The sequence below is a fragment of the Lygodium microphyllum genome, chromosome 2 (assembly GCF_053477565.2).
Source record: "Lygodium microphyllum isolate KBCC chromosome 2, Lygodium_microphyllum_v1.1.10, whole genome shotgun sequence".
Lineage (NCBI taxonomy): Eukaryota > Viridiplantae > Streptophyta > Polypodiopsida > Schizaeales > Lygodiaceae > Lygodium > Lygodium microphyllum.
The window spans coordinates 125,778,657-125,797,791 of NC_141136.1; the positions used below are offsets into that span (position 1 = coordinate 125,778,657).

General features: G+C 42.1%; 1 protein-coding gene across 1 annotated transcript in view; it reads right to left on the bottom strand.

Moving 5' to 3' along the window:
* Nucleotides 1-8,347, bottom strand: part of PIE1 (SNF2 domain-containing protein / helicase domain-containing protein) — a 68,508-nt gene extending 60,161 nt beyond the window's left edge. Inside the window, exons 1-2 of the mRNA XM_087698102.1 lie at nt 7,636-8,347; nt 7,375-7,482 (exon numbers count right to left, since the gene is read on the bottom strand). Of these exons, the coding sequence (XP_087554228.1) occupies nt 7,375-7,482; nt 7,636-7,791 (264 nt within the window). The 5' untranslated portion in view covers nt 7,792-8,347. The remainder of the gene's footprint in view (nt 1-7,374; nt 7,483-7,635) is intronic.
* Nucleotides 8,348-19,135: the final 10,788 nt, after the last annotated feature.

The following is a 19,135-nucleotide window of genomic DNA, read 5'->3' on the forward strand; positions in this document are numbered from 1 at the left end:
AAAATGCATCGGTTTTCATTTTCCTGTGATGTTGCTTTTAGAGCCACAGCCAGGTTACAGTTAGTGTATTCAAATGTATGTGGGCCTATGCAAACAAAGTCATTGGAAGGATGTTACTCTTTGGTGAAAAAGTCAGAAGTATATGATGCATTCTTGGCCTTTGTTGCACATGTTGAGAACCAATCTCGCTGTAAAATAAAAACTCTCCATTCGGACCGAGCGAGGGAATATATATCCTCTATGCTAAATTCCTTTTTGAAGCAAAAGGACATTGTTCATCAGTTCACTACTACTTATACTCTCTTGCCACAAAGTTTTTGGATGGAAGCCATTATGTGTGCTTGCTATGTTTTGAACAGATGCCCCACCAAAGCATTAAAGAAAATTACACCTTTTGAGGCTTGGAACAACGGGAAACCTTCTATTGGACACTTTCGTACCTTTGGGTATCTTGCATATGCACACATTCCCCAGGTACTCAGAAAAAAGTTGGATAACAAGCCTGTCAAATGCATTTTTGTGGGATATAGTAGTGAGAGCAAAGGCTACAGACTCTATGATCCTATCTCTAAAAGGTGTTTGTCGGTAAATGTGAAAAATCAGAATTATCCCTTGCTGGTTTAGACACATATCAGCCTGCCCATGATGTATTTGAAGGGCTACTACCCATTACATTTGGTGACTCAACTGGAGTTTCAACAAGTGAACTCAATGTTCAGCCAGCTACTCCATTAGAAAATGCAAAAAATCAGCCATTGGCTGATTTGAATAATCAGCAAAGTGCTGAAACTGAAATTCAACAAGAGCTTATGCACAGTCAAGAGGCAAAACAAATGCCTAGATAGTATTTACAGACTACGAAAGATAGTCATCTAGATGCACCCATGGCTGTCATACTAGAAGGCAAGCTCATATGCATGATATTGCACATACCATGGAGTTTGTTATGGCAGCAAGCACACTTGATGATGAGGAGCTTGAATGTTTTGAGGATGCACAACAAAGTGTGCATTGGATGGCAGCAATGCAAGCTGAATTGGATTTTATCACTAAGAATCAAACATGGGATTTAGTGTCTTTGCCCTTTGGGAAGAAAGCCATTGGAACAAAATGGGTCTACAAGCTGAAACGGAATGCAGATGGATCCATTGACAAATATAAGGCAAGGCTTGTAGCTAAAGGCTATGCACAGAAGAAAGGCATTGACTATGAGGAGACATTTGCTCCTACCTCCCGAATGACGACTATTAGGTCTATGGTTGCTTTGGCTGCCCATTATGGATGGACTGTGCATCAGTTGGATATTAAAACTGCATTTTTACATGGGGAATTTCATGAGGAAGTATATGTACAGCAGCCCATTGGTTTTGCAATTGAGGGATCCGAATCCGAACACTTGGTTTGCAAGCTGAAAAAGGCTTTATATGGTTTCAAACAAGCTCCTAGAGCTTGGTATGCAAAGATAGATGCTTTTTTGCTCAGCCAAGGGTTTTTAAACAGCTCATCTGAGTCTACCCTTTAAGTATGTAAAGAAGGAGGATCCATGCTGATCATTTGTCTATATGTTGATGATCTTTTGCCTACATGGACACAAGTTGATCAGATTTCAGCATTCAAACAAAATTTGCAGCAAACTTTTCTCTTCACTCAAGGGGGGTTTGTCGGGTTTTCACTCATGCCTATGCTCACAAAGGAGTGTCAATGATCAATAGGACACTGGGGCACTTTTTACTATGGTACGAGAGGTTTTTTCCCCCAGACTTAGTCTTATTTTATATGTGCTTATGTCACACACTTACGGGCACTTATCGTGTTCGGGTGTGAACACCCCCTACAACCCTAAGGTTTAAGGGTTGTACTTTGTACTTTCAGATTACCCTCCTTTAGACTATTGCATTGGGTATCCTGCTTCACTCTCCACACTATCTACTGCACTCTGAGCTGAACTTTGATTCTCTCTCCATCTCACAAGTACCAAGAGGAGCAATTGGCCGATGGGCAATCAACCACTATAAACCAACTCCAAGTGCATTATATGGGTCCCTGAAATCAAATACATCATGGTGGAGACCCCAAGCCTCAACCACAGGGATTAGATGTTTCAAGTGCAGGGGGATCCCACTATCAAAATCAATACGCCCCATGGACAACACACAGCCTCATCAACCAAATGGATTTAGAGTGAGTGGCAGCCACTAGTGCATATGGAGGAGAGAAGCCACAACCCCTGCGCATCCAAGAAATTCCCAGTGGAAGTGACGAGAGCCTAGACAATCCAAGGGTAGGGATAGTTAATGCTCGTCCCCAATGCATGGCAGCTTGTATAGTAGTTGTCCAACACTTATACCTCAAGGACAGAGTGAGTGAAAGGGATCAAGCCATCATGGTAGACACAAGAGCCACCCACAACTTCATCACCCCAAACTGTGCAACCAAACATGGGCTCAAATTGTCTAAGGCCCCAGAAGGGTTAACAGTAACTTTTGCATAAGGAGAAGCCAAGTGGGTTAAACAAGTCTTTGGAGTGCAAGTAGAAGCAGGCAAATGGAAAGCCAAACCAACTTCTTAGTCATTCCTATGGATGATTTTGAAGTCATCTTAGGTCTGGAATTTTATGACAAGTATGTCATTGCAATGCTTGGAAAGGGAGTTAATGAGATGATGTTGAACATGCAAGGAGAGGGCATTAGAGTATCCTATGAAAGAATGCAACTGCCAGGTAGAACATCAATCAAAGTACATATGAAGGAGAACAAGCCTGGAGTCTCATGCCAAACGACGAATCCAAGTACTAACCAGCCAACAACACCAACCCAAGCACTGCCTTGCCAGGTTACCTATATTAGACCTCACATCACGACCTACAATGCCAAATAAGTGTAGCAATCAGTAAAGCAAGGGAACATGGTTTATTTATGCATGATTTGGCCCATTGGGCAGGAGGTCACCAAGAAGCCCAAACTCCAAGTTGGTAATACAAAAGTGGAAGCAATACTTGAGGAGTTTAAGAATATGATACCAGCAAAACTACCCAAGGGCCTAGCACCCAAAAGAGATGTGGACCACAAGATCGAGCTCATCCTAGGGGCAATCCCACCAGCTAGAGCTCCTTATCATATGAATCACACTGAACTCATGGAGTTGAATAAACAATTACATGAACTAGAAGAGCAAGGTTTCCTCCAACCCAACAAATCCCCCTTCGGTGCCCCAGTGCTATTTGTCGAGAAAAAGGATGGGGGACTCTAACTATGAGTATAGGGCCCTTAATAAGATCACTATAAAGAACAAGTATTCCATGCACCTAGTTGAAGACCTCTTAGACAGGCTACATGGAGCCAAATACTTCAATTGTATAGATCTTAGGTCAAGGTACCATAAAATTTGAATAGCAAAAGAAGATATTCCCAAAACAACCTTTCGTACCCGCCGATGTGAAAGCTTTGAATGGATAGTCTTAGGCTTTGGATTGAGTAATGGACCGGGCACATTTTATGACTTAATGGATGGAATCTTCCAATCCGAAACAGATGTCTTTATCATTATTTACATCGATGATCTCCTAGTGTATAGTAAAAATCTAGAGAAACATAAAAGGCACGCCTAGTTTTTGAGAAGTTAAGACAACACATATAATATACCAAGCCTGAAAAATGTGAGATTTGCATGAAAGGAATTAGAGTTCCTAGGGTTCATTGTAGGTGAGGCCGGCATTAAAGTAGACCCCAAGAAAGTAGTAGTAAAGAATTGGCCTGTGTTGAAGACTGTGAGGAAAGTTCGAGAATTCCTAGGCTTCACGGTGTTTTATAGAAGATTCATCAAGGATTATAGCCTAGTCACTGCACCACTATCTCACCTCACCAAAGGAGATAACAAGTTCACATGGGAAAGCGAGCAATAGGCTGCTTTTGAGCTAATGAAGAAATGTATGAGTCAAACCCCTGTCCTCAAAGTACCCAACTTCACAAAGCCCTTCGAGATCTCCACACATGTATCAGATTATGGGATCGGGGAGTGCTCGTGCAAGATGGCCACCCCATAGCTAATAAATCCAAGAAGTTCACAAATGTCGAAACCTAATGGAGCACACATGAGAAGAAGATGCTAGCAATGATTCACTACCTTAGAAAATGGAAGCATTATGTCCAAGACAAACACATAGTGGTCTTCATAGACAACATATCCCTCAAATACTACTAGACCCAACCAAAGTTGTTTGCTAAACAAGCCTGATGGCTTGACTTTCTAGTAGAATTTGACTTGGAGATCAAACACAAGCTAGGATTCACCAACAAGATAGCAGATGCTCTAAGTCGCAAAGCCAATTTGAAAGTTGTCATTGTGGTCAACAATAACTTTCTCGAGTTAGTGAAGAAGGCTTTACAACATAACCAAGATATGCAGAAGATTATCGAAGAGGTGAAAGCTGACAAGACACCACATGGCATGTATATCCTAGAGGAGGGAATTCTATTTGTAGGGAAGAGATTGTACATCCCCAACAACATGGAACTAAAGAAGGTCATTTTACATGAAGTGCATGATGAAAAATCTTCAGTGAGCATAAGGGACAAAGCAAGACACTTGAAGTACTCAGAAATCAGTTATTTTGCTCAAGCATGAAGGAATAAGTCATAGACTACATCAAGACGTGCCCTACCTGCCAACTTGTGAAGGCATCATGCTCCAAGCCAGCAGGATTACTTCAACCAATGCCAATACCTCGCAGGCCATGAAATGTCATTAGCATTGATTTCATTGTGGAGCTCCCAAAATCCCATGGTTACACCATCATCTTTGTAGTGGTGGACTATTTCTCAAAGCAAGCTCACTTCATACTTGCTAAGCCACCGTTGAATGCCAAGGAGATAGGCCGCCTCTTCTTCATGCATGTTTTCAAGCTGCATGGCTTACCCTTAGCCATAGTGTCAAATAGAGATGGAAGATTCATGAGTGACATGTGGAAAGAACTCTTTAAGACTCTAAGAACACAATTGAGATTCTCATCCTCCTTCCACCCCAAGACAGATGAGCAAATAGAGAGAATCAACGAAGGCATTGAAGACTATCTTAAGAGCTATACCTGGGTGGACCAAAAAGACTAGGCCTTGTACCTTGATGTACTCGAGTTTCACTACAACAACTCAATCCACTCCGCCATAGACTACACACCTTAGAGTTAGCTACAGGAAAAGAAGTCATCACACCCCTTGCCTTAGCCTCATGAGCTACCAAAGCTAAAGAACAGGATGTGGAAGAATTCTTGAAAAAATGGAGAAACCACAACACCGCAGCTAAGCAGCGTCTGAGCAGAGCAAAATCACCATGACAGAACACGTCAACAAGAAGCCAACGACAGTACTCTTTACCAAGGGAGACATGGTCCTCATCAGCTCCAAGCATATGTCCCTCCCAAAGAAAATAAGCCCCAAATTCAATCACCGCTACTATGAACCTTACCGCATCACTCAAGTGCTGAACAAAGTAACATACAAGTTCAACCTGCCAAAAAGCATTTGTGTCCATAATGCCTTTCATGCATCTTCTACGCACATTCTATCCCGACAACCAATGAGAGCGGCACGTTCCACTACATCACTCCAATGGCCCCTTCAAAGTAGAAGCATGCCTTCGGCCGCAGGAACACAAAGGGTACCCCAAGTACCTCACTAAGTGGAAAGGATGCCCTCTCAAAGAAGCCACTTGGATTTTGAAAGGAGGCGTGCAAACATGGCAATGACGCCTTCGCCACCTAGCTCAAGGAGAATCCTAACAATTCTTTTAATGCCCCTTGAGTCATCACAGAACTTATCATAAGCCTAGTAATGCCTCCACTCCTCAAATGTAATTGAGTCAATGATGGATTCACATGGTAGCCAAAATAAACCAAAGCACCCAAACAGTCTAGATAGGCAAACACTAACCAGCTTGATAAGAAAAGTTGTGTTAAGACCCCCAAAGTCCTATGCGATAGACATTGACTAGTCTGATAGTAAAGGCTGCGTTAAGACCCGCTAATATATCAGTCCTAGACCGGCAAACACTGGCCAACTTGTTAGAAGAAGCTGTGTTAAGATCCCGAATGAGTCGAATAACCTTTACCCTTAGATTGTTGAGGACAGCAATCCAGTAAGGGGAGGTGAGTGTAAGGGCTTTGTAGCTATGCCATGGCTTCGCTACCAAAAACGCCTATATACGGAGTAGTAGTGACTCTAAGCCCTACTTGGTTTCCACTCTACATGTAATTCCCTATACCCACTGGTAAACCCTCATGTGCGACGTCACAAGGGTGTCGTCTTGGGATGTGCCTATGTTGTACTGTTTTTTCATTGAATAATACAAGAGTATACCTTGCTCTCACATATCATGTTACTTTTTTGTGCCGTGTGTTGAGTGAGTGAACGAGTGCAGGTGCATCACGGCAAGGAGGGGGGTATATATGATGAGGAAAAAGGGAAGAAAAAGAAGGAAATATCTTCCAACAAGTGCACTTATTATTGAAAGGGTATCCATATAGGGGATCCATGTTGATAGAAGCATCCCCTTCCAAGGACACTAAAAAATCCAACACTATCGTGAAGAACTCTACCTCTTGGCACCAGCCATAGAGTATGTGTTTACCACTCTTGTTCGTTCAAAGGCAGAGTCAACTTTGGCATCTTTAGAGTGAAAGCCTTGACTGTTGAATAGTGCTATCACTAGCCATGACTATTGAATAGTGCTATCACTCTTGTTCGTTCAAAGGGAGAGTCAACTTTGGCATCTTTAGAGTGAAAGCCTTGACTGTTGAATAGTGCTATCACTAGCCATGACTCCTAGCCACAAGTGGTTTTAGGATGTCCAAGAGAGAAGAATATCGGTCACCAATGGTGACAAGTCTTCCATGCCAATTCATGGTGTGGGCACAATACCTCTAACGAGACCATCAGGGCTGGAGGTCAGTTTCCAAAGTCCCTCCAAATGTAGGGTTTGGTTCTCTTTCTATTTATGCTATTACACAATTAGGCACTAGTGGCATCTACGCGAGACGTCATGCGAAGGTTAAAGATGAGACTGCTCAAGACCCTCTCGAGACTGATCTTCACGAGGACAGGTTGTATACACTCACAGCACTTACAGCAAGGTCTTCCTCCAAGTTCAGTTTTCTTCAGCATTGCCTGTTATCGCCACTTGCACTATAAGGCCTTGCATCAGCTTAGCCACATGCATCTTATTGAGGGGTTACCAAATATTCCATCACGCCCATTGGCACCTTCCTATTCAGACTTTTTGTAAATTCCTATTCAGCGTAAGATGAGAAGGATTCATGTATGGTTCAACGAAAATCATTTCTCGGAGTGTGGAACTTCAATTTTCATAATCAAGATTACGTACCTTCAAGCGCCTTAATTCCCTAGTTTCTGTAGAAAGTCCACTCTTTGACACTCTTACTGCCACTTTTTTGGCCTGACTGAGCTTCATCTTCCGCTCGCTTTCAAAGTCCTTTGAAAAATCACAAGGCACTGGAACTTCAGAAACAATTGATAATATACAAGGCCTTTTGCACGGCGAGTGAATGCAGTTTCCAAGTTCAGGCTTAATGGAAACTTGAGCCAGTTTATACTAAAGGAAATGTAACCAGATCAAAACGTGTACCTTAGCAAGCCACGCCATCTCTTCCAGGACATAGTCCCAGTGCGTCTTCAGACGAGAAGGCTCCTTGCCTCGGCTGACGATGCGTTTGTCAGGCTCGAGGTGGACAGCAGGTGACACCGTTGAAGTACCAGGCACGGGGGACGAAGAGGTCGCCATGGTGTATTTTGGTCAGTCGCCTGCCTCTCCTTTTTGTCTCTCTCCGTTCTTCTCGCTCCTCTTTCTTTGCTTCTCTTCCTTACTTGCACGGAATCATTGCCTCTGGCGGCGAAGAAAGCCTGCGAATGGAAGATTGCAGGAAAAAGAATTGCGCAATGTTGCACCTGAATGGCAGAGAGGGAGGACAGGAGAGGGAGAAGAACATGTCTTTACAGCCGCAATCGCAAAGGCAGCAAGGATCGACAGCTAGTGTGTCGGGAAGAGAGAAGAAAGGCAGCAAAAGGACAGATGAACGCGCAAAGAGAGTGGGAGAGATTAAAAGACAAAGAGTGAGAAATCGAGCTCCGATGGCGGAGCTGTTCTTGGGAGGCTCGCAAGAGCAAGCGAGAGGTAGCGGCAGAGAGAGAGGAAGACGAAAGAAGAAGAGTCCAGGCTCTCTCCTCAGAAACCTCTCCCGAAATGAGAAGCTCGGCACATTTTTTTCTGCTTTTGGGCGGATTCCAATCCGATATCTGCCCGTTTGAATTTGCAGCTCTCCGGTCCGTCCCTGGAACCGATCTTCCACCCGACGTCGGCATACGGAATTTCACTCGCCCTGCATTTTTCGGCCTGCTGTCACTTTGTTAAGTAGGTGACAAGGTGCCTAGGCGTGGAGGAGCCCTCTCTCGTTCTCTCTCTCACAATCTCCTTAAAAGTGTGGACGTAATTGTATGGCCATGTTTACATGGCACCGGAGAGCATTTTCATTTTTAATGCGTCAACTTTGAAATTGAAGTTTCACTTGTCCCAATATCACATGAGCAACCGCATTGGAAGAAGGGCACGAAGAAACCAATGTCAGTGCCTTTGATGACCATTAAGGCTATAAAGGCCATTAAATCTCATTAAAGCAACTCCTGCCCCTTAGCCACCATATGGCTCTCAACGTTCTGCATGCATGCAAAATACATTGAGAGGCAAGCATGCTAGGATCAGGCTATGAGCAATGGGCAGGGGAAGAGAGTAGAGAGGGAGAATGACGCTTCCATGGAGCTCAATATTGTTATAGCTACCAAGGGGAATGGACCAAATATGGCAGAAGTTGAGAAGGCTATTAAGGCTGAGCAAGTAGCCCTCAATGACAGAAGAAGGACCGAGGCTAAAACTAAAAGAAAATGCTCACTCAAGGCCACTGTCCATATCTCCTTTGATAGGGTCAATCAAGAGGCAATTTGCAAACTTTGCAAAAGCCAATGTCTTCTTCTATCGTATTATGGGCAAATCACCATGTAAGGAAGAGTTTGATTGATGGTTCAGCATGACATATCAAGGTAAGGCAATGCTATTGCAATATCACTTCATTAGGAAAGGGTTCTGCATGGGTTTGCTCGACACAACTATAGAAAGAGATAGGCTATTGGGATGCACAATGGGATTTAAGGGTAACTTGGTGCTTACAATGCATTCTTGCCTTCCTTCTCACCCAACATGGTATTGCTGCATGGAGTGTCCCGTGTGGGTTACCTTTCCCAACTTATCTCTAAGCTAGATGAGAAGGTTCTTGCATGGGCTACAACCCTAGGTAAAGTACCTTATGTCCCCTCAGTTGCAACCTCCTATGTGGCGCCCTCAAATTCGAAAAGAAAGCATGTGTTTTATGGGATAAAAGAGTTTACCTCCCCAAAGCATTGGAACTCACAAACCCATAGGGATTTGAATTTGTTATCCAATCAAATTTGGAGCATTCCTCGACTTATACCTATGCAAATAGCTAGGCCAGTTTGCTAAGACTATCCCAAGTGCATGGAAGAGGCAATGGCAAGGGGATCCCCCCCCCCCCCCCCCCCTTCTTTTGCAAGGAGGAGGGTAGTAAGAAGGAGGCTCATAAGAGCACTAAGAAGGCTCATAAGACCTATTCAAATTAGGGACGAGAAGAAGGAGGGTGTCTCAGAATCGTCCTCTTCATCTTAGCCAATTAAGCCTACTGTTAGGATCATCAACATGACCTTCTATAGCCCTCTGTAAACCTTCTGTAGAGCCTCTGTCTCTGCTCTGTTTCTGTTTTATTCTGTTCTGTAGATCTTCTGTAAGTGTTTTGTAGAATGTATGTGTGACTTTGGGAATTTTTTCTAACTTTTGGAAAGGATGGATCTAAGTTCAAAAGAGCTAAAAGAAATGGAAGAAGCAGCTGCTAAAGATTGAAAAGAAGACCAAAGTAATAGTGATAGTAGTGAGTTATGAAGAGACACTGTAGTGGCTTTGGTGCCTCTTCGACATAGACATACCTCTTGGAAGGTGTATCCACAACCTAAGAAGGATTATTGAGAGTCATTATTGAGTATTGTAGTGAGGAGATGATGTATTATTGAGTGTATGAGTGTGTGAGAGATCATATGAGAGATATAGCCAATTCTAGGGAAACCAGTGTATCTTTATATGAGAGATCAAGAGAGAAAACTATGAAGACAATGAAGATGAATAATATGTGATTGATTTCCATTCAAAAATGGTGTATTCTTTTATGTTCCTTATTCTATTGATGGATTCTATGAAGATGTTAAAGATTATGATTGATTCTATCAAATCCGTGGGAGATATCTACTATGATGTTGTGTGAAGATTTGTTGTTTTCTTTGTTTTGGTCATCAAAAGAATGAAATAAAAGCTTGTTGATGTTACAATATAGATTTTCTTGCAGTAGAACCCCCTTTTCCTTGGTGTTCCTCATGGGGCTCCATGTTTTTTGTGCGCAACCGGGGAAACTTGCCATCAACAAGCATCAAAAGAGGCTGAAAATGAAGAAAGTGGCATTGCCAAGAATAAGAGAATTCAATGGATGCTTGCAAAGTTCCTTTTTCCATTGAAGAGTTGGAGATTCTTATTGCCAAAGCCACTTTCCACAAGAATTTCATCCCATAATGGTGGAAACATATTACTATCATGATGCAAGCTATATGTGGTGGACTATTTCCTCTTCGTGTTGAAGCAACAGAAACATGCATCTTGGTGGCAAATTGTTTGGAAACAAACTGAAGGGTAGAAATAGAGAGAATGACCATCCATGGAAGATTTGGTATTTATTGAGAAGTTTCCAAACATCATCAAGTGGGAGATCATGAAGAAGCTTCAGGAGTCGTGGTTTATGGAGGTTCACAAAAACAAGAAAGAAAAGAGTTGAAAATTGTTCATGGATGCTTAACAGCAAGATACATGGGATGCTTGGTACACTGACAATCTTCTGTTTGTCTAATTAGCAACCCACTGGAAGTTGGTAGACAGAGTGTTTTTCACAACATACACTATTGAAACCCTCAGAAGCTGGCATTATTATAATGATGGCACAACAACGATCCTAAGAAGAATGAGTTTTGATACTTTTAGAATGGAATATCTCCCCCTCTGTAGTGGTTTGAAAGCCGAATTCAGAGATATTGAAAAGAAGGAAGTAGAAGAGATGTTGGCCAGAGAATCCCCCAGAGATTGAAGCCCTCTCTGATTCTATTCTGTTGAGTATTGAACAACTAGTTGGAGCCAAGCCCCTGATGAATGACGCAATCAAGAGGCAAGTGTTATAACGAGTCCATAGGTATGTGAGAAGAGAGAAGGCAAGAATCAAGGCTAAGAACGAGCTCACAGTAGAAGCCTCCTTTGACACCCTAAAAGCACTCTTTACAGAAGTCCCCATGGCGACTCAAGGTCCCCTTCCTAGTCAAATTCGTCCTGGAAATATTGATGATAGGCCAACAAATGTAGTCCCATTGCCAATTTTTAAGGGAGAGTACAATGAAGACCCTGATCTTCATGTAGCAAAGTTTATGATAGCATGTGTGGCTAACAATGCCAGAACCCCTGAGTATTGGTTAGCAATATTCTCCGCCACTTTCAAGGGTGCGGCATTTCAATGGTATGAGAGACAAGCAGCAAGAACTTTTGGCACATGGGATGACTTGAAATTAGCATTTCTCACTAAATTCAAGTGTGAAGGTTTTGAAGAGCGGATGCGAGAGGAGTTCATGAACCTAAGTCAGTCCTCTGGAGAAAGAGTAGAAGCTTATGTCTCGCGAATGGAATCCATCCTGAAGAGATGGACTAACCATCATTTGGACAAAGACATTCAGAAAGGAGTGTTCCTTAGAGGCCTACAACCAGAAGTTCAGAAAGGAGTGTTCCTTAGAGGCCTACAACCAGAAGTTCGCTAACCATCATTTGGACAAAGACATTCAGAAAGGAGCATTCCTTAGAGGCCTACAACCAGATGTTCACAAGTTCGTGGAATTGAGAAGACTAGTCAATCTGCAAGCTGCAGTGGAAGGTGTAAGATTGTATGACGAAGTTGAAGCAAGGTTGTCAATGACTCCAGGGAGAGGAGTCTTACCTCCTCCTATGCCAGGAATGGTATACCCACTAAATACAATCCCAGGGACAGTTCCCTACCCCTATTCCCAGATGCAAATAGTGCCGTAGTATAGTGCACCTAATCCATTGTGGTTGCCGCAGATGACAGTGCCTCAAATGATGGTTCAACCACAACAACAATGGCCTTAAACAGTTCCTTCAATGACAACTCAACAACAGTGGAACCCTACCAACTGGAATAAAAAACCCCAAGTCTCAACAGGAGCTCTGGAGCCCCAAGAGGAACACCAAGGAAAAGGGAATTCTCTTGCAAGAAAATCTATCTTGTAACATCAACAAGCTTGTTTATCATGTTTCATATGATCACAATGAAGAAAAGAACACCAGGCACAACAAATCTTCATACAGCATCATGTAGATCTTCCACGGATTTGATAGAATCAACCATATTTTTCAACATCTTCACAAAATCCATCAATAGAACAAAGAAAGCAAAGGAATACATCACATAGTATTCATCTTCAATATCTTCATAGTCTTCTCTCTCAATCTCTCATATACAATCACTCAATTTTAGTAGAATTGGCTATCTCTGACTCTCTCTCTCTCTCTCTCTCTCTCTCTCTCTCTCTCTCTCTCTCTCTCTCTCAATAATACATCATATCCTCACTAAAATATCTCAAAATCACTCTCAATAATCCCTCTTAGGTCGTGGATACCCCTCCCAAGAGGTATGTCTGATATGAAGAGTCACCAGAGCCACTACAGTGTCCTTTCATAGCTCACTACTGTCACTTCACTCTAGTCTTCACTTGAGTCTTCAGCAGCTACTTCTTTCACTTCTTTCAGCTATTTTGCACTTATATTCACCTCTTTCCAAGGCTAGAAAACTTTCCCAAGCTACACTCTCATCCATCAGAACACATACAGAAGCATACAGAACAGTACCAGAACAGCTACAGTACAGAATAGAACAGAACAGAGACAGAGGCTCTACAGAAGACCTACAGAAGGTTACAGAAGGTCATCAAAACCACATAACTCATACTCAAACCATTCCAAACTCTCAAAAACTATTCAATAAGCTTTCAAAAGATCTCAATCTTCATCAATCAATACTCCATCCCTCCTTACAGAAGACAATCAGAACAAAGCAGAACAAAACAGAAGCTATACAAAATCAATCAGAACCTATCAGAACATCACATAACCACTAATAGACATCATAAACTTCCAAAACACAATCAATATCATCCGAAACACTCTCAAACCACTTCCAAACCAATCAATCATTTCATAAAATCAACCATTCAGCTCTCAAAAACAACAAAAGTCAGCCAAAAAACAAGTCATTTCAACACTCAACATATCCCCACACTTAATAAGGAAGCGTCCTCGCGACCCAGGAAAAAGGGAATACAAGTTCAGGTAAAAGCTCAACTTTAATCTTCAATATCTCTTAAAAAACAATCCATCCAACCACCCCCTGACTTATAACCTGTATCTGATATAAAAATACAACGAAAGGAATACCCTTTATATATTAACACTTCTTATCAAACGAGAAAATCACAACAAACTTGTAAAGGATATAAGAGTTCTCTTCTTCATCATCATCATCATCTTCAACTCTGCAAACACGACCCCATCACCACAATTCTCCAAAATGTAGCTCACACAAAATCCAATCCAATAGGAAACCACCACGTTCGTTTTACATAAATGAACTCACAACACAAACACTACACACAACACAACCATCTGAATGACTCCTCCAAAAATAGAGATTTTCATTAAAAAGCATCCACCATACATTGGAAAGGTATCAATGAATATGATCCATCTTGAAAGATTGATGTTGTCGGAAACGATCCATAGACAAGGATTCATCTACAAAGGTTTTGGGAGGATTTTGAAAAAACGGAAGACAGCACATCCTTTCCAACAGGACCAGGTATCTGCTAGGCAAACAAAGGGCATGAAAATACAATATATCCAGCTACTGGGAATCAATGTTCACATTGACATTCATGCACAACTTTGGAATAGGCTTGGAATCATTATGAGAGTGCCTATGCATATACGCTAGGTACCAAGCAAAGTGAGCAGTTAATCGCACTGAAGGATCTGCAGACTGTGAATACTGCTGAGCAAAATGAATATAGGTATGATAAGCTTGACTGGCAGCTGTCCATTCTCTTGGAATTACTGGCCAATTGATCTGAGGTCCTGTAAGGGAATCATTCGAACTCCATCCCCTTCTTCTGGAAATCTGAGTATCAAACCCATCATAGTCACTAACCAACTGAGGTGGTTGAGATATAGAAGTGTTAGTGAGGAAAGTGGAATAAGGAAAAGTGGATGAAGTGAGGGATATGCAAAATCATAAAATGAAGAAAAGTTTAAAGAAGGAGTGGCAGAAATTTGTAGGGAATCACTAAGGAAAGGTGTTAACTGATAAATAGGAAATGTGGAGGATACATGAATGGATGGAGAAGGACAGGGTGGAGAAGGGGAAAATACCCTATCCTCAATAAAGGAACAGTATGTAAAAATGGGAATGTGAGGGAAAGATGAAGGTTGGAAAAGAAGGGGTAAAATAGTGGTGGAATTAGATTGACAAAGGGAAAGATATAGATCATATCGGTGAGCCATTTGTTGGTAATATAGGAGGGTAGGAACAGAGGGTCCTAAGAGAGATCGTCTATGATAGGCATCAAAGAAGGTAGAATCAAACGGATTATGTTTTGAAAGATAGGCTAAGAGATCCATCCTCAGTTGATTAGTACTCTGGGCATAGATAGGAGCTGTGTTTTGTCTTTGATTCAGAACCACAGAATCAATCATGGGATGCCAGGAATTATCATGACAATCAGCCACTTTGGAGGAGTAACCCTGAAATATGTCAGCTACGTGCAACTCCAAATGGTTGACATACAAAACAGCTTGTAGAACCACATCCCCCACATACCATGCCATATCCACCTCATCAGGAATTAACAAGTCTCCTCGTAGATACATGTATAACATCAACATGGTATCTGGCGTGACAGAATCCTCAAACACCATCCTCACCACCTCTGTCAACAACTCAGCAGACCAAGCCTCACTCCATCCATCCTCTGGAAGAGGTAAATCCATCGTGGAAAGCTTTATGTAGAAGACCAACTTCTGTAAGTGGTAGTGGACAAAGAAAGAATGGTCTGGTGGAACATATTCCTGAAACTGCTCAAATGTAGACCATAACAAGTCCATTTTGGACTGCAATCTTTCCACTTTATCTTGGAATAGAGGACACAAGGTAGCCTGTCTCTGAAGAGCAGCCAAGTCCTGCTGTGAAAGAGAAGGGATCAAGGGAACATTAGGGCTCGGAGGAACAGACCGTGACTTGGCCAGTTGATCTGTCAACTGCTTGATTTGGGAGGCTTGGGATTCCACTGTGTCATTAGCAGTCTGTAAGGCTGAAAGTTTGTCATCTAAGAGAGTTTGGAACTCCTGCGCTTCTCGAGACATCCTCTCCTTCTCCTCTGAAAGGTTAGTAACCTCTGATTGAGCCTCTGTTAACTGGAGCTTCAAAGAAGAGATCTCATCTCTTTGGGTGGCAACCAGTTAGGTTTGTTGTTCCATTTGCTTAAACAAATCTGCTAGGGTATCCTTAGCAGAAGCTAACTCAGATGTTGCCTTATGCAACTGGTCCTTAGACTGCATGAGTTCTTCATAAAAAGACGCGTACAGCTGTTGAACACAGGCTGACAATTCAATGGAACTTTGAATATCTTTATAGAGGAAAGGAATTGCATCTCTCGAGACTAGACTGTTCAGTGAGGGAACTGATATATCCAATGAACCTCGCGATGTGCTCTGAACAGGTTATTACAAGTGAGATACCCAGGGAGTTCACTGCCAGAGATAGCAGGAATAGGCACTGAAGGAAGTACTGAAGGAGCTTTATCCGCTACCCGCTTCAAGCGTTTGCACTGGATGACCAGGGGAGGCGGAGAATCATCATCCTCTATGTCAATAGGTTCTGACTCATCTGAAGGTGGAGGAGGAGGTACTGGATCTAATGGAGGAGATGGAGGTACACTCTTCTGTAAACCTGAATAGGTCAAGAAGGTAGACAAATATGATCCATAGGTGACATTGGTAACATTACCCCTAGTGACTTTAACGAAATGTTGATCCATTTTAGTGAGGAGGTAAGTGCTCCAATCAATAGCAACTCCTTTCAACACCATTTTGAAAGCTTTAAAATGCTCTTTGGACAAATACTGGGATGGCGTTTTGGCAGGCATAAACCTGTCCTGGAGAAACTGACAAACCATCTTCCATACGGGATCAGTGATCATGGAAAAGGAAACTCCTGAAGAGTTGATCACCTTCTTAACATCCAGCAATTCCCTTGTTTACTTTTGTAACAGCTTCAGAATCTCTTCATTAGAGAAAAGCTGACGAGTGGTAACAAAAAGTTCACATTTGGAGGAAGAGACAGAGCCTTCCCTAAGCCTCGAGGTGTCAAAGTCATAGAAATTCCCTGGACTAGTCCTATCTTTTTTCTGTAGGAGGCCAGAAACTCGTCACATAACGACGGATCCTCGGGAAGCAATGGAAAGGAAGTAGCCACAAAAGCAGCGAGTCCCGCTTTCGTGAGAGGCTCAAAAGTGAGTAGGGAAGAGTAATCCCTACTAACTAATGGGACATACTAGATAGGGGGAGAAGCGTGAGAATGCGCCATTCAGATGGTTATACACACACCACAAACACAGACAATCAAGGAGAATGCCTGCAAAGCAACAGACAAAAAACCAAGGATAAGAGAATAACCAAAACAATAAAACGTGACTCGACTAATTAACCCCAAATAAACCACAGCCTAGAAAAAAATCGACATGACCTTGAGATATATGTGACCGAAAGCTTCATGCTATGCATCAAACAAACACCCAGAACCCCGTATCAGGCAATAAAAGAAAAAACTACACACCGTACCCTTAACCGTAACAAAGACAGTAAACCAAAACATCACCACATCCGACACAGATCAAGATTACATCATTGATAAACCAGTGTTTGACCATGGAAATAACTCCAAGGACGGCGCATACCCATCCCATGAAACGATTCGTTAAAAAGGGAAATTAAGTGTAGTGAGGGGGATATTAATTTAATGAAGGGTTCATTTTAATAAATTATTAAGAATGGGTGAAGTTTTATTAAGTGATAAACCTTAGCAAGAAAACGACGGTTCCTTCTTAAAAATTAAATTACCAATTATTAGGTGAAAACGGTGCTTTAATTCGAATCCCGGACTGCGATACCCAGATTGGGTCTCTAAATGCAAGTTCATTGATTACAAATTAAAGTGATGTGGAGCGTTTTTTTTTGCCAGCGCTTGCTCTTGTGACGGCTGGTTTATTTTAATTAAAAATATTAAAGTGCCTCTTTAGCGCACGTAGCGCGTGCTAAGTGAACGGCGGGTTTATTTTAATTTAAAAAAATGGTGTGTTTAGCACGAATGCGCGTGGAAACTGTGGGTGAATAAATAGGTCATTTTAACAATTAATTTGTGATTAAGGGGGAAATGAAAATAAATAAAGCACATAAAATAAATACCTGGAAGGGGTGTGTATGTAATGGCCTAAATGCGCCCGGAAGAGTCCCCCAAAAAGAGTGAATCCAGTAAAAGAAAACGAAAGACCACTGACGAAACACCAAAGACAAAACCTTAGTGGATGTGTCGATGGTGATGAGTAGATTGGTTTTAGTGTATGAGGATTTATGATTATTATTATTATTATTATTTTGTGACGTAATTTGTTGTTGGTTTGTGTTATGTTGTGTTTTTTGTTGTTGTTTTTTTTTTTTTGGGTGTTTTTAAAAAAAAGTGAATTTGAAATAGAGGTATCGGATATAAAAATATTTTAAAGTGAAAAAGAGATGGAACAAGGTCAAGGGGGGGTGGATGGAAGGTGCTGGAATCTATCAGAATTTTTTCTGTATTTTTAAGGTAATTTGAGAAGAAATAGGCAAATATGGAATTTTTTGTAATTTTGGGGGTTGAAATTTCCAGCTGAAATTTTTTTAAAAATTTGCAGAAAGTGAAGGGAATTTTTAGAATTTTTTTTGAAATTTTTATAGAGTGAAAATTAATTTATAAATTAATTAAATCAAATAAAGTAAGAAAATCAGCTTAGTTTGGTAAGTAGGGTCAAATTAAGTCAGCTAAGTCTTGGTAGTCTGTGTAAATCATGTAAGTAAGATTAAGTCAAGTCAAGTTAATCAAATGGAACTAGGTTAGTCTGGGTTAAGTCAGATAAGTAAATTAAAGCAAGTTAGTGGAGATTAACCTAAATGGGGTTAGTGTAACTAAGCTAGTTAGGTTAATTGGACGAGGGTTAGTTGACCTAAGTATGGTTAGTCTAACTAGGGTAAGGGTAACCTAACTAACTAGGATTAGGTCAACTAGGCTAGGGTTAGTATAACTAGGGGGGTTAAATTAATAGAGTTGGGTGAAACTAACTAGGGGGTCAGTAAACTAACTAGAGTGGGGTGAGTTTGACCTAGGTTAGTTTAGACTAACTAGACTAAAGTTAGTTAACTGAATGGTGGTTAGGGAACTTAATAGGGGTTAGTTAACCTAAGGGTGGTGAAGTAACTAACCTGTAGTTACAAGGAGGAGGAGGAAGAGGGCAGCGGCGCGGGCGGAGCCGACGGTGGCAGATGGAGGGGATGGTGCAGATCAGGGCGGCGCGGGCGGAGCCGACGGCGGTAGACAGAGGGGACGGTGCAGATCCGGGCGGCGCGGGCAGAGCCGACGGCAGTAGACAGAGGGGACGGTGCAGATCCGGGCGGCGCGGGCGGAGCCGACGGGGGCCCTGGTGGTCTTGGCGATGGCGACGGCGGCCCTGTGGCCCACACGGTGGCGAAAAAAGGACGTGGCTGCAGGAGGGTCAAAGGGGGCGGGAGGAGGCGGAAGAGGGCGGAGGGAGGAGGTGATGAAGGCGAGAGA